Here is a 15,932-nt window from a genome sequence, read left to right as displayed (position 1 = left end):
ATAAATATAAAGTTTAAAACACATTCCGTCTTTTATGTGGTTTGAATTTATCATAATTATTATCATTATATCATTTTATATCCATCCATCTACAGAGCTAGATAAAATATGATCGGCGTTTTGAACACATCTACATAACCACATAATATATGTGCTGTGCTGCAGTTTCAGTGGTACATTTAAAGTTAAACACGTATTCAGATTTAAGTTGCAAACAAGTATTTAAGACGAGATTCTTCTTTCCTTCCATCACAGACCTATGAACACACACACACACACACACACACACACACACCCTGACTCTGTATAAATGTGCAGGTGCACATGGATGAGGAAGGTCTCCATCAGAGCTGCAGGTCACATGGTGGAAACACACGTGCGTCAGGATGAATTGATTCCTCTTCATATGAACGAGGCAGTGGTTCGTGCGCGTGAGTGCGTGCGTTAACCCTCGTATGGAGTCGGTGTGTAATTGTGTGACACTTTCAGTTGCCGGGAAATCAAACTTTGCGTAAAGGTCCGATCACCTCCTCTCCCCCCCCCTCTGAGCAGGCGCGCACACAGCGGATGCTCGTAGCAGCGCACACAGACAGTTTGCGGTGAGAGCAGCTGTCTGTCGCTCTGCCTGCCTGTCTGTCTGTCTGTGCGTCAGTGAGCCTGCGCGGCTCGATGTGCGACAGCGGCAGGAGGAGGAAGACGGACAGACACTTCCCCCCTTGGCTGAAAGTCGGCCTGGATGGCACCGAGGTCCCGCTGAACGCAGCCGGCAGCAGAGCACCCAAGTGGCGAGTTGGGGGGTGGGTGGGGGGCCTGTACGTGAAGCTCCGGGAGGTGGGCATGGACGGGAAGGGGACCCTGAAGCTGTTCACCCGGAAGAAGCGGGAGCTCATCAAGACGCCGTCCATCTCGAAGAAGAGCCGAGCGGGAAGCCCCGGGCGCCAGAGCAGCGCACAGTCAGTGAGTAGCATCACCTGTGTGTGTGTGTGTGTGTGCGAGAGTGAGAGCGTCTCTGTGTGTGTGAGTGTGAGTGTGTGTGTGTGTGTGTGTGTGTGAGTTGGAGAGGACAGGGCTCCAGACCAGGGGTGATGGTGTGTTTGTGCAAACTCTACTTCCACCAGATATAAATACTCTTTGGTGAAGTTTGGTTTGCTGGGTCTGCTGTGTTCAGGGTGAGATACGCAACTCGTCTGTGTGAAACCACTTAAACCTTCATGATGCTGCAGAGCCCGAGTTAAATATTCAGATAATTGAGTGAGCGTGTCTGTGACTGCATATAGGAAGTCCACCTTGTGCGTGTGGGTTTTGTCGTGAATGCTCTTGCGAGATCACTCTCAAGCCGCCTTGGAGACAGAGCAGTAGTGGGGAAGGGAGCATGCTGAAGCGTGGTGGCAAAAGTAGCTACAACCCTTACTCCACGGGTCAGAGGGTTAAGAAAGGCGAGGACGGGCTGGACATACTGCCCAACAAGCACAGCGTATGGCTCAAACAGGTACGTGTGAGGACGTGTCCAACGCAAACGGCAAATACGCGAGGATGCTTTTCTGATCTGAAGTGTTTGTGGGAGTGAATCGTGCTCCTTGACATCGTCAGGCCCCAAAGCAGTGGGGCCTTCAATCTGCCACAACTGGAAACAAGATGCACACACACCAGGCTTTAAAAAGTGACTAGTTTGTAGACGTTAAGGTTGTTTCCACCTCTGGAAATGTCACTGTTCCTATTCCAAACAGTAAACGGGCCGTTCTGTTAGTCCACGCTCTGCTCAGTTTGCCACACCCAACCACAGTTTGGAGCCAGGAAGTGTTGCGCAACGTAGCGCAGGATCTTGTGAAAGTTTTCGTGTGTGTGTGTTCACCAACAATAGTGCTGTTTGTGTGTTTTGTTTTGTTTTTAAGGCCACAACAGCAAAGAGTGGTCACATTGATGTGTTTGTGCCGTTCAGCACGCGTGTACTGGATCATGTTATCATCTTGACCTCTCTCGCTCTTCCTGTCCTCCTCCCAGCTGTCAATCCTCACGGAGCAGAGCCGGAAAGATGCCGGCGACGTCAGCCTCTCCTCTTTCTCCTCGACCACTTCCTACTCTTCGACCCCCACTGCAGTCTCTGCCGGCCTCCTGGACCCCTTCGTGTCGTGCCCGGGGACTCCGAGCGCTCAGCACAGTAAGCTGATGCAAGGGATGGGCTGCCCGTCTCCGGTGACCACCCTGAAGAGGCCCACCGCTCTGAGCAGACACGCCAGCGCCGCAGGTCTGGTTCAAACGCATCAGTAGAGCACAAACCTCCACCAAGGCCCAACAGTCTTGCATGTAATCAAGCTGCACTCACAGATATCACTTCCCTAAATGTCCCTTTTCATCACGACCCATGAATTGTTCCCTGGGAAAACAGTGAAAATGTTGAGAAGCACTGATGCTATCTTGCAATGTTAAAGAACCGACATTTAATGTGATCGTCCCTGACCCGTACCTGCATCCACCAAGTTCTGTGGAAATCTGTCCAAACAACCAAACCAACAAACAGGAGGACAGGGGTGAAAATAGAACCTGTTTGGGACAGGCCTCACACATACTCTACACAAAATATTACACACAATTTCAAATTATCAAACATTTAGCAAGAAAATGCTTTGTTACCTTTTTTTTTATTTCACGGTTCACATAAACACTAACCAGAGATTTTGTTATTGATTTTTCTTTTTTTTTCGGTTAATGCTTTTGTCCCCAAAATGTCCAAACTGTGAAAAATCTTCAGACAGGTTGATTTATTTTAGCTACACATTGAAATTCAAAGACATTTGATTTATGTGGATTTAAAACAATACAAAACACCAATTCAAATTTCATTAAAAGAAATAGTTCAAACTGATTTTTGAAGAGTTGGATGAGAGCATGGATTCCACTGTGATGCCTGTCTGTTAAATATGAACCAGCTGTGTGCTAGCTTAGCTTAGCATAAAGACTGGAAACAAAGGAAAACCTTTAGCCTGGCTCTAATTCAACACGGTTTGTTTGTTTAATCCTCACAAATACCAAAGCATAAAACTGTGTTTTAAGATGTGCTGACCTGATGTGCTGCGTGTCTCCTCAGGGTTCCCATTGCAGTCATGGGTGTTCACCAAGGGCCATGGGAAAGGGGCCTTGACCCCAACTGCTTCGTCCGAGAGTCCAGAGAGCACGGCCATTGAAGTTGAGGACATCCCGGCCCTGCTGAGAGACGTGGCGCGCTTCGCTGAGGCTGTGGAGAAACTGAAGGATGTGGTGCTGGCTGAAGGTAACCGGCCAAACTTCAACCAGCCACAGATCCACACACAAATATTGACTGTCTAATCCATAGACTGTAAGATACAGATGAATGACGTGACAGCTCCCTAAAAATAGTGCTCCAGTGTAGGTCATAAAACCTGCCTCCTCCCTGTTACTGGATGGGACATGGATCAAACTAAAAAGTCAACGTACGAGACAGCGGGAGGAAGTTGAGACGCGTCCTCTTTATTTACGGTCTATGGTCTCACCTTTTGAGTTTGGCTCCTGTTAGAAACTTGTTCTGACGGCTCGTTTTCTGTTGATTTGGGATTGAACTGAGCATTCTGGTTAAAAACCCTGATCCTCGTCCATCCTGACCACTGTGGAGACAAAGCCCCTGTGCCCCCTCCCCCTGTGCGTGTGGAGGCATTTATAATTGGACAGTGCGTCTCTTTTTGTTTGTGTTGCATTCATATGAATTTCAGTTTGACGACAGAACAATACTGTCTACTTTCTCTTCCCTTTTTGACCTTACACGCTCTAGTTCATTGCGACAAGGACAAAGGAGGGTTTCTGTCAGTCGACATCAGTCCTGTTCACTCACAGGTATGAGGGGTAAGGAGGTGGAGGAAGTCGGGGCGGGGGGGGTTGTCAGGGCAACCCTGCACAACCAATCGAACCAGTGACTGAGCTTCCTCTCTCCAAACGAAGGGTTACGTTTCCGCTGCGCACACAGGGTAACCGCACTCTTGTCTCCAGCAGGAAGCTAGCTTCTTGTTTACTGCAGCCTTGCAGTCCCACACTGCTCTTCCCCACAGCAGAGTAGCATGGCAGAACACCTATTCTTTCCTCCTGGAGTAACGAGTAGTGCTTCAGACTTGATTCCACCTGTTGCCCAGACTGAAACTTTGACCGAGCCAGTTTGAGTCATAAGGTATTTTCTCTGGTTTGTCAGAGCAGATCCCCGTGGCTCCGATCAGAAAGGCCGAGCTGTGTTTCGTGTCCTTCACTGTTCTGTCGTGTTCTCCGCCCAGTGTGAGCTCTCTAAACAGGAAGCCATGATGGATAGTCTCTGACAGAACGGCCTCGTCCACACTTCCTCCTCTGATAGACTCGCTGCATCACTGTGACCCAATGCCTCCTCCTCCTCCTCCTCCTCTTAATCAGCAGCACAATCAGAGTTTGGGCCTTGTCTCCTCCCGTACTGCAATCCAGAGATCTCCTTAATCTGGATCTCCGCTGTCCTTTTTAGGTCCCACTTTAATTCTTTAACCACAAACTAGTTTCATACAGAAGAGAATACGTGTGTGTGTATAAGGTGTTGGCCGAGCAGGTGCGAAAGCAGATGTAGCAAAAAAAACAGAATTGATCCCTTCTATTGCAAAACAATAGAAGCAACCACATGCTCTGTGGCACTATGTTCAGGTCACCGTGTTCTTTTTGTCTGCTGCTGCTTCTGCTCAGACATCCTGACACGCATTTTCAGACAGACTGTGGGAGGACTGAGTGACCGGCTGCCCTCTGACCTCCTCTGTGAGCGAGCCGCCTCCATCAGAAGAAGGATGTACAGAGGACTAAATGAAACGTGTGTGAGGGAATGAGGATGCGGGCTGGAGCTGTGTCACCAGTGACATCAAAGCTGGAGAGCTGACACAGCCTCGACCCGACCTGTCTGACCCTCTGTCTCTATTAACAGCAGAAACGCTGACTTGGCGAGAGTTAAAGGAATAGATGCACATTAACGGAAATCTGTGTATTGGCTTCCTCGCAGAGAGATAAGAATAACTCTACTCTCATCTGTACAATGAGTGTGACGCAAGAGCTAGGAGCCTCTTCAAGGAAATGGAACAAAATCCTCCAAACTTCAACAATAAATATATTCTTTCTTGTTTGTTTAATTGGTACGTGTGTAAGTCTGTAGAGGACTATTTCCTGCAGGCAAAGCTGTCTGGACTTTCCACTAGTTCGTTGTTCAGAAAGTGAGAACATTAGGTGAACTTTATTTGTACTTAAAGTTGTGGTAGAATGGACCTAACTCTTTATTATTGATGCCTTTTAACGACACTGCAACATCTGAGAATCAGGAACTGTCACCAAACTACAATTTTTTTTTTTTTGTGACAGCTGAACTGAATTTAAACGCTAGAGCCCTGAAGGCACCACAAAGGAGCAATCCCTTAATGGTCCCAGTTCACAAATGCATTACCGTGCAGTTATGATTGCTATGAATTATGATGTGACTTTGACACAAACATCTAGAAAACCACTCATGTGGCCTCGTAGTGTTATCAGGTTTGAATATCCTCCACTTGATGCTTGTTTCAACCACTACGTCTCCTCCCTCCCTCCCTCCCTTTCATCCAGGTAAAGAGAGTCAGCGGCCCGTGGCCCACGAGTGTTTGGGTGAGGTCCTGCGGGTGCTGCGTCAGGTTATAAACACCTACCCTCTGTTGAACACAGTGGAGATCCTCACTGCTGCCGGAAAGCTCATATCCAAGGTCAAAGGTCAGTTGGTGCAGGAAAACCCTCAAACATGAACCCTAAATGAATGAAAACTGATAAACATACATCTTTCCAGCTGTTTTTTGTAATTACACTGATCTTAGAACCCAACATTGTGAGTGAATATACTGTAGTTATAACGGCGAGGTGTAACTGATGCACAGGTCGGCGGTGTTTTCACAACTGAAACATGAACACGTGGTTGTGACTTTTCAGGTTTCCACTATGAGGCTTGTAACGAGGCCGACAAGAAGGACTTTGAAAAGGCCATTGAAACCATCGCAGTTGCTTTTAGCAGCAAGTAAGTACCTGGTACACCTTTTTATAATATTTAATACTGTAACCTGGTCATAAACTTATGGTGATTACTAGACCACACACTTGTTACTGGTATTGATGCGATCTTTGCTCCAAAGTCTGTACAAGAGGGCCAGTAATTTACCTCTTTTACAGACAGAACGTGTGTGTGTGTGTGTGTGTGTGTGTGTGTGTGTGTGTGTGTGTGTGTGTGTGTGTGTGTGTGTGTGTGTGTGTGTGTGTGTGTGTGTGTGTGTGTGTGTGTGTGTGTGTGTGTGTGTGTGTGTGTGTGTGTGTGTGTGTGTGTGTGGGGGGGGGGGGGGGGGTAGTCTGTTAGTCTGTTGTTGGGAATGAGAGAGAAGTGCAGTGATGGTGACACATTTGCATGAGGCAGAGCAGAAAACAGGAAGTGGTTTTTCTTCTGCTGTGTGACACAAAACCAGAAGTTGTTGTTCACCACCTGGCTGCTAAATGAACAGATTGCTACAAACTGAGGAGATGATATCGACTGTTCGCAGGATTTAAGATGCTCAAGAGGAATCAAGACTGAAATGATTGATTGATTGAATCTGCAACTAAGAACCCATCAAAACTGTCTCCAATACAAATGTTTCTATGTGAAAAATTACACTTTTTTCTTTTTAAATAACTTGAAAGTTAAAAAGTAAACTTTGACTTGTAAAATGTATTCCTCTTGTGTAATTGAAGTATATATTGGGCCAACAGTAAATCACATGCTTATCAGTGACAGGGCTTAGATATCTGTCATAGGAGGAAGTGAGTTGGCAGACAGTTGAAATCTGCCTGATGTGTCTGTTTCCTCATTCTCGCCTCTGTTTTTCTGCCCATGACCTGAAAACAACAGTTTGCTTGTTTAGCCTCTTTTGTAACTGTCAACAACCAAACATGTCACAGTTTTACTTGAGTGGATGAGGCATTTGAAGAAGAATACAAGTTACTGTATGGCAGAGTAAATTGATGTATAATATGAGGAGAGGAAAAGATCAAACCCGGTAGATCAAAATCAAACTTGATGTTTTTATCACTTGGTCTCCTCAGCACTTGAGTTTTTTTTTTTTTTTTGTTTCATTTTTAAAACATCTTTACACTTGTGGTCATCTTTTTACAAACTGCCCCAATGCATGCACAGTGTCTCTGTGCTGATGTAAAAGTGTTTTCTCCTCAGTGTGTCTGAGCTGCTGATGGGAGAGGTGGACAGCAGCACGCTGCTCTCCCTGCTGCCCACCGAGAAAAGCAGGGTGGGTGAACATTTTTCACAAAGCAACTCATCTACCAGTCTCCGAAAGAGATTTACACTCCCAACTTTTCATGTTTGTGACAAATGAATGGTCTTTTGTGTTGTGCAGTCGTTGGAGAACTTGTACAGTGCGACAGGCCAGGGAGCGGACGGCGGCCAGTTCAGGAGCGACCTGCAGGACATGGGTAGGACATCAGTCCGTCCTCTCCTCACACTCCAGCTGATCTCTGTGATACTTCTGCACATTTGTGATTCCAATCATTCTTGTTTTCTCTTTTATTTATTTATATATTTTTTTTTTTTTTTCTTTTGTTATATCTAGATGTGTGTGTGCTTTGTCATTTACATTAAGAAGTATTGATGCAACCTTGATTCAGACTGAGTGTAAAAAGGGGTAAAACACAACAGTAACAAACCGTTATCACCAAAGTAAAATCTTAAACTAGAATAGAACACACACACACACTCATAGATCTCAGTCACCTAAATATGTCTGATTTCTTTACATTTAAGTTCATCAATTATTCCCTGGGAAACTAGTCAGACTGTCTCCCAATATTAAAGAAAGTAAAAACAAAAGTCCTTGATCAGTGCCAACATTTATTGGGTTGTTCTGTGGCGCATACCACATCCTTCCAAGTTTCATAGAGATCAGTAGTTTATCGTAATCCTGCTGACAAACCAACCAACACACAGACAGGGGTGAAAATGTTCTCGCACACATCATCCTCATCTGACTGTCGTCACAGTAACAGTTTGTGTAGTGACCTGTGTTTGTGTTGTGTATTGATTTCTAGGCCGAGTGGAGGAAGTGGATGTGATCCTCCAGCGCAGTGAGGGAGGAGTGGACTCAGCTCTGCTCTATGCTAAAACCATTTCCAAGTACATGAAGGACCTGATCAACTACGTGGAGAAGAGGATTTCACTGGGTAAGTGGGAAACTCCGAATTAATTCAATCATGTCAAGGTTATTTGTCAGAGAAGAATTTTAAACACATGTTCGACCTTTGCGGACTTGTTTTGTATTACCATAATTGTATTGTCCAATATTTTAAAATAAATCGCTCAGTAACAGTTTGTGTGGTGACCTATCATTGTTAACTGTGTTCTTCTATTTACCAGAGACTGAGTTCTCCAAAGGCCTGCAGAGATTATACCAGTCCTGCAAACACAGCATAACGCATGTAAGCCACTCTCTCTCATTGATAATCTGTGATACTGAATGTTCAAAAGCTAGAGTTTTACATTTAGTCTTACTCTTTCTTTCTGCGTTGTGTTCGCTTCCTCCAGCCCCACATGCCGCTCTTCTCCATCTACTCTCTGGCTCTGGAGCAGGACCAGGAGCAGGGTGTGGGTCTGCAGCAGGCCAACAGCACCCTGTACAACCAGACCTTCATCCAGGTAACCTCTGTCTGCTCCCGTTAATCACCCTGCAACAGTCGCTCATAACCTACTGCTGCCGCTGCGCACATGATGTTGATCTGTCGCCGTTTGTCCTTGCAGCCTCTGCTGCAGCGGAAACAGGAGCACGAAAAGAGACGGAAGGATATCAAGGAACACTGGATTCGGGCAAAGAGAAAACTGGTACAATCTCAAATTCTGTATATGTTAGAATTTTATCTCTCTAAGAAACGGAAAAGAGCAAAGTTTGTGTGTCTGCGTTAAGATGGAGTGTGAGGCGAACCTGCGGAAGGCCAAGCAGGCCTACATGGCTCGCTGTGAGGAGTACGACAAGGCCAAAACTGCAGCCTGCCGAGCCGAGGAGGAGGGAGGAGGATCGACGGCAAAGTCTGTGGAGAAGAAGAAACGATTGGAGGAGGAGGCTCGCAACAAGGTTTTTATCAGCTACTGTAGTTTTTGTCTGCATGTGTACTGTCACACATGATCTACATAAAATGTATTTGTTTATCTACCTGCCACATTATCATGATCAACGCTTTGTGCTTTAAAAAGAAGAAAACAAGAGATTGGAAGCAAACAGAAAATAAGAAATGGTGTGTGTTTGCATGTGCAGTCCGACGAAGCGGAGGCCACCTACCGGACATGTATCGCAGACGCCACCGCTCAGCAGCTGGATCTGGAGCACTCCAAGGTCACGGTGCTGAGGCAGCTGCAGGACGTCGTCAAACAGAGCGACCAGACACTCCGCTCGGTGAGAGTCATCACGAACAAACACGCGTGCACAACTGAACCGCCGGTCGTCCGTGTACATCGGAATAATATCAACTGTTCTCTGCGTCCGCTCCTCCTCCAGGCGACCATCTCCTACTACCAGCTCATGCACATGCAGACTGTGGCTCTGCCCGTCCACTACCAGACCCTGTGTGAGAGCAGTAAGCTGTACGACCCAGGACAGCAGTACGCCGCCCACGTGCGAGACCTGCAGCTACCAGAGCAGCCGAACGTCAACTACACATTTGAGGCCTACTCCCCGTCCAGCTCCTCGTCACAGTAAGAGAGAGTTTAATAAGAACCACAGTTATCCGAGTTTTCAATCGCAACTTTAAAGGAAAAAGTACTACTTTGAATCAATTGACTGTCTTGTAATTCCACATTGGTGCAGCCACGGCCACAGACTAAGGAACGACAGTTTCAACACAGAGCAGTCGAGCCACACAGACAGTCCTGCTGCCTGCGCGGATACAGCAGCTGCTGATAAAGAGGCAGAGGCTCAACGCAAGAGTGAGTGATCCCTAATAGAATAATATTGGCTTTTACAGATATATTGGTATCTGTGTACGTTTGCCATTAGACAATCATATGTGGACTTCTTTTCTGTAAAATGTCTGTTACTTTACAATTGTTTATTTTCTTAGTTCAAGTTCTAAATATTTGATTGTATTTGTGTTTTTCTTTTTATTTAAAGTTATTTGTATTGAAGTTTATGGTGAAACTGTAAAATATCAAGCCTCAATTACATTCATTTGGGTTTTATTTTAACATCTTTGGAATCAATGTTTTTTCAGTATCGGCTCCCAAACATCCATATCAGTCGGGCTCTAGTAAACGGCAGTGAAACGATGAGCGTTGCAGAAGAAATATTAAGTCAAGTTTTGATACTTTGTTGACACTTTATACTTCTGCTGTCACCAGGACAAGGCCACAAGTCGTGGGGCTCGACGGTGAGCGATGACAGCGTTGGAGGAGATGGAGGCCTCGAGTCTCCCACTGTCAGCACAAGTAAGCAAGAACTGATTCACAGTAGCACACACATACACAAATATCATCTCTATGTAATGATGAGGAAGAATTTGTCTTTTTCTCAGGAGAAAATCTTGTTGGAGGCAGCAGTATGTCTGAGAAATGTATTTAAAGTGTATGTTGATTGTAGGTGACATCAGTAAAATTGTTCGCACATCATCCACTGGAACAATGTCGTCCAATGAAGATGTAGATGAGAAAGACGGGAATGTAGCTTCATTCGAAACTCCAAGTAAGACTCTCAGATTACATTGAGATTTTTTTTTATGTAACTATTCTCCTAAACTGAGAGAAAATGCGGGCTATCTTTTTACGTGATGGGGATCTTTTCCTCCAGATATTAACGGCATGGATCCTGATGTGGTGGTGTCCACCAGACCTTTCCGTAACATCGGCCTGTCCAAAGCAGCCCGGACCCACCGACTGAGGAAGCTGCGGACCCCCTCCAAGTGCCGCGAGTGTGACAGCTATGTTTACTTTCAGGGGGCTGAGTGCGAGGAGGTGAGTTCCTAATCATGTCTCCAGACAGTCAGATTTGTGTCCTGACGAGAACTTCAGCATGTGATTGGAGAGCTCGTATTTTATTACCTCTGCTAAGGAGCTTATGTTTTCATCAGCATTTGTGTGATAGTTTGCAGGATAATGCAAAAATATTCTCCACCTATTTCCAGTCTGACCCAAGAAAGAACTCCAAACCTTTTGGAGCGGAGCTGGATAAATGTTCCTGGAATTACTTTTTTCAATTTCTTTAACATGGCAGATGAGGTGTGAGCCGACTGCCCTTCTCGTAAAAGTTTTGGACTTCATCTAGTCGGCGCCTTCTTCTCTGTCCTCAGTGTTTCCTGGCTTGTCACAAGCGCTGTCTGGAGACTCTGGCCATCCAGTGTGGCCACAAGAAGCTCCAGGGCCGTCTGCAGCTGTTCGGCAGGGAGTTCTCTCAGGTGGCCAGCTGTGCCAGTGACGGGATCCCCTTCATCATCACCAAGTGCATCTCTGAGATCGAGAGACGGGCACTCAAGATGAAGGTGAGAAACCTTTCCTCAGCCCCAGAGCGGAAGTCTCATGTGTCTGGTACCAACCACTGCTTCCTCCCTGCAGGGCATCTACAGGGTGAACGGGGTGAAGACTCGAGTGGAGAAACTGTGTCAGGCCTTTGAGAATGGCAAGGAGCTGGTGGAGCTGTCCCAGTGTTCCCCACACGACATCAGCAACGTTCTCAAGCTTTACCTCCGACAGGTACACACACATGAAAGTACACGCAGCCACATTTACATCTGAAGTGTGGCAGAAGATGCACCTGTATCCTCTACTTGTTTAAGGTGTCCTTGTTTTATAACTTTCATGTTTTGTATCAGGAGATTCTGGCTTGGTTTTCTTTTTTTTTAAAGTTAAAAATTCTATTATACACTAGATGGACAAAAGTATTGGGACCCACCTCTTAGTCATCGAATTCAGGTGTTTCATTCAGTCCCATTGTCATTGGTTGGACTAGGCCCCTTTGTTCCAGTGAAGGGAAATCTTAAAGCTTCAGCTTAACAAGACAATTCTATGCTTCCAACTTTGTGGGAACAGTTTGGGGACGGCCCTTTTCTGTTGCAGCCCCAGTGCACAAAGCAAGGTCCATAAAGGCCTGGTTGGGTGAGTTGGGTGTGGAAGAACTTGACTGGCCCGTACAAAGATTCCCACAGACACAAGGAGACAGTTTTAGCTACAAATGCCATATTAATGCCTGTGGATTTAGAATGGGATGTCATAAAAGCTCCTATAGGTGTCCCAATACCTTTCTCCATATAGTCCATCTGTCGTAACTGTAGTTCGGTGTTTTATTAATGGCGTTCATTGGACAAGTGTGATTCTTTCAAAACAACCTTTACAAATGGATAAATAAGTTAACCATAAAGTAGGCTACATTTAAAAGAAATCCAATTTGTGATCAAGATGTCACAGAAGCGTTTCTTTTTTACTTCTGAAATGAGATGCCCAATCTCTCAAACCCAAATATAACTGGATCAAACTAAACAGACGGGGACATATTTGCTTTCCAAGTAAAGGCTAAATGAGAGGCTCTTTGTGGATTTTGGTTGGACTATCATTAATTCAGCGGCACAGAGCAGAATTTGTATCTTAAGTGATTGCAAGATGCCTCTGTAGATTGTCATGGGAAATTCACAAATATTTTAATTAACATTTAATCTATTTTGAGTGTTTATTTAGATCTTTTTTGCTCAAAGCTTATTTCGCCAAAGTCGCAATAAAAATCATTTGAAAATACTACATACTACCCATACCCATCTATATCTACATATACATACACATGATTATAAATACCTGTGAACACACACAGTTTAATATATATTCATGCCTAGTCACATACACAGTATATATAAACAATATAGCTTTCCATTAATCCTTTTACTCCTGTGAAATGTAAAGTACTTATGTGTTTTAAAGTTATTTCTAACTTTCTCTTGTTTCACTGTTGATAAAATGTGTGTTCACACCAAGTTCTACCCCTAACACCCTGTCTGTTTCCTTTGTCTTTCGCCTCCAGCTACCAGAGCCCATCATGCTGTTCCGCCTCTACAACAGCCTGATGGGTTTGGCCAAAGAGAGTCTGCAGAGTGAAAGTGAGACACCTGAAAGAGAGGAGGCCGAGCCGAGCAGTGTTAACTCAGCAGGGGGTCGGGGGCCCGAGCTGGTGGATCTGGGGCCTGACACTAATCCAGACATCCTGGTGCTGGTGGACAAGCTGAAAGAGCTTCTAAAGGAGCTGCCCAAGGCTAACATCGCTACACTGCGATACATCATCCGCCACCTCAGAAGGTCCGTTATTACACCACTTCTAGTGAAGAAATACTTTTTTTTTTTTTTTTTTTTTAATGAGTGATTAGGTATATAAATGTAGTTTTGATCATTCCCCTAACTTCCTACTCCCAGGATCGCAGAGCTGGAGGAGGATAACAAGATGAGTCCCAGTAACCTGGGGATCGTGTTTGGCCCCTCCTTGATGCGGCCCCGTCCGACCGGCGCCACAATATCCCTGTCGTCTCTGGTTGATTACCCCCATCAGGCCCGCATCATAGAAGCCCTCATAGTCTTCTATTCATCCATCTTCCACTCCAAATCCTCTCAGTTGCAAAAAAACTGTCGCTCTGACTCCGACGCCACTCAGCAGGTAGACCTCTCAGCAGACAGTGTGTTAACGTATTTTAATCAGAAAGTTCATGAAATATATTTTTGGACACTACAAGTGTTGAGCCTGTATCCGATGCTGAAAGCATAATTGTATAGTTTAAAGGTAATATCTGAATAGGTAATGAATGTGACTGCGATATACAGTATATCAGGAACGCCTGGAGGAAACCTCATTACATCATTCATTACATGGCTGCATTCGGAAAGTCCAAATATTTGTGCCTCCTAATTCCTGTCCCTTGACCCCGATGCAAAACGTCATGAGGTCAAGGAAAGATGTGCAGGAGAATCTGTAAGCAGTTAGGAAAGGAGAACCACAGTGTGAAGAAAAAATGCAACTCCACTTCCCCTCAGCATTTTTTTTAAAACCAACTTTATTTATAACAGGAGACACTTAGACTGCACGGTACAGTGATATCAGGAGCTCAGACGTGCATCAGTTCTGGATTGTGTCAGGAGAATATAATGGATGCTCTGTTTTTTTCCATATTTACATGGGTGTGTTCAGGTGCAACTACGAGGTTGTGTCACTTTAAATTTGCTACCTTTCAGAAAGGAGATGAGTTTGGAAGCAATGAAGCTCCTTTCCTCATCATTTAGAGAATTCAAACAGCTCTTAGTATGGCAGCCGCTGAAATACTAAATAATCTAAATTACTAAATAAAATGGACTATTCCAACGCACCTTAACTTTCACTTAGAGTCTTAGACTGATGGTCAACGGTCACCTCACACATTTTTTTTGACCACAACTTAAATGTTCAAAAGCATTTATTTCCTTTTACAGTGATGGCCTATACATATAATTCATTAGGGTCCTGTACTTCCCTCTTGATTTGCAGTTTAACTGAAAACAAACACTAATGCAATCTGTTAACTTCCTCTTTTTGGATCAGGGTGCGGTTGCCAATGAGGAGCTGGTGAGTCCTGGTGATGGAGAGGAGGATGGAGGCACAGAGAGTAAACCAGACTCTGACAAGACGGAGGAGGGATGTGGTAAGTTGTCATAAAGGTTAGCTACGCATAATACTGTTGTAAATTAAAGCACTTCCTCTTGTAGTTCCTGCTGAGTAAAAAAAACATTTATCATGTCTTGTATTTGACCTGAGTGTGAAAAATCAATGACCTCTTTATCCCCATCCATTCAGAGAGTTCTTTGGGCTCCAGTGAGCAGCTCCCCGACTCTGACTTCGAGCCGGATGAAAGCGAGCAGAGGGCCGCACACCCACACTGCCTGATAAAGCAGGAGAGCGAGGTGAGCGTGGACGACGACCAGCTGAGCTACAGGGACAGCCTGGACCTGTCCAGCCAGTCTGCAACCAACACCGACCCAGAGCAGGAAGTGGATAAAGACCAAGAAAACCCAGCAGGTATAGAGCCCCCTGCTCTGCCAGAGAGCGGGCCCCCTGATGAAGACACTGGGGCGGAGCAGACCCTGAGCACCTCCCTGGCCGAGCTCAATGTGAATCAGTCCAACAACAACTACCCATATTCCCCTATTTTAAGCATGTCAGGGCTTGGGCTGGCGCGTCTGTGTGGAAAGAAATTACCCTTAACTAGGAACAGGGACAGTAGCCCGGAGTTTGTCTGATACCATAGTGTAAAATCTGATAAGGTCCAGTGACCGCAATCAGTTTTTTATGCTTTAAAATCCAGGGAAACTTTAAACTGAGCGTTCTTTTATAGTGAACATCAAATTTCATTTTAACCTGTGCAGATGTTTTTTGTAGCTGTACCGATTTATCCTCTGCACGCTTACTGCTGTTATAAGCAATTGTTCCTGTCATTTCAAGAGTTTTGACTCCAATGATTTAAAAATGTTTTCTTTTGTCTGTTTTCCATTTTTAAGTGTTATCCTCATTGCTCTTACAATCCTGAGGAAAAGTGAGATGAGTCATGTCAGAATGTGTACAATGCAGATTTTTTTAAAAGTAAATTCCCTTTCAAGTGCTGCAGGTTCCTTTTCAGCACTAAATTAAAAAAAATTTATGTAATAGTTTCTTATAAATGTTGCCTGTATTACCTTCATGGCTGTTTGGTCTATTTTAATAAAAATCTTATTTTACATTTGTCCTTGTTCCATGTATGATCTTGTTTTACAAGCCAGACTACAGAAAAATGTTTGCCAAACATGACCATGAAGAAAATGGACGAGTTAATAAAGAGTAACTACCACTGACGTGAATTCTCAGTGACCGAACATTCACTTCCTGGTGCTGGAACAGTTTACTACAGTGGGT

General features: G+C 44.9%; 1 protein-coding gene across 4 annotated transcripts; it reads left to right on the top strand.

Moving 5' to 3' along the window:
• The first annotated feature begins 335 nt into the window (after positions 1-335).
• Positions 336-15,761, top strand: arhgap45b (Rho GTPase activating protein 45b). Of its 4 annotated transcripts, none has more exons than XM_034582330.1 (24): positions 336-957; positions 2,002-2,245; positions 3,086-3,268; positions 5,605-5,745; positions 5,959-6,043; positions 7,226-7,298; positions 7,407-7,482; positions 8,095-8,226; positions 8,420-8,481; positions 8,588-8,698; positions 8,801-8,881; positions 8,964-9,131; positions 9,312-9,449; positions 9,552-9,748; positions 9,861-9,979; positions 10,391-10,477; positions 10,629-10,730; positions 10,836-10,999; positions 11,335-11,523; positions 11,597-11,734; positions 13,050-13,321; positions 13,436-13,673; positions 14,589-14,688; positions 14,841-15,761. In XM_034582330.1, exons 1-24 carry the CDS (start codon positions 670-672, stop codon positions 15,281-15,283), a joined length of 3,831 nt encoding a protein of 1,276 aa, XP_034438221.1. In that variant the 5' UTR covers positions 336-669; the 3' UTR covers positions 15,284-15,761. The 4 variants fall into 4 exon arrangements, with proteins under 4 accessions (XP_034438221.1, XP_034438220.1, XP_034438222.1 ...); XM_034582329.1 differs by having other exon boundaries at positions 565-957; positions 14,583-14,688; XM_034582331.1 differs by lacking the exon at positions 336-957 and adding an exon at positions 1,077-1,489 and having other exon boundaries at positions 14,583-14,688.
• The last annotated feature ends 171 nt before the right edge of the window (positions 15,762-15,932 follow it).

The sequence above is a fragment of the Hippoglossus hippoglossus genome, chromosome 4 (assembly GCF_009819705.1).
Source record: "Hippoglossus hippoglossus isolate fHipHip1 chromosome 4, fHipHip1.pri, whole genome shotgun sequence".
Taxonomy (NCBI): domain Eukaryota; kingdom Metazoa; phylum Chordata; class Actinopteri; order Pleuronectiformes; family Pleuronectidae; genus Hippoglossus; species Hippoglossus hippoglossus.
Note: the sequence above shows the minus strand (reverse complement) of the source record. Positions and strands in the feature narration are given on the sequence as shown.

Excerpts from the sequence above, each read along its gene's own strand:
- arhgap45b (XM_034582329.1), top strand. The coding sequence starts at position 670 with ATGTGCGACAGCGGCAGGAGGAGGAAGACGGACAGACACTTCCCCCCT. Across the intron at positions 8,227-8,419 it reads GGAGAAGAGGATTTCACTGG|AGACTGAGTTCTCCAAAGGC; the intron begins GTAAGTGGGAAA and ends TCTATTTACCAG. Across the intron at positions 14,689-14,840 it reads CAAGACGGAGGAGGGATGTG|AGAGTTCTTTGGGCTCCAGT; the intron begins GTAAGTTGTCAT and ends CCATCCATTCAG.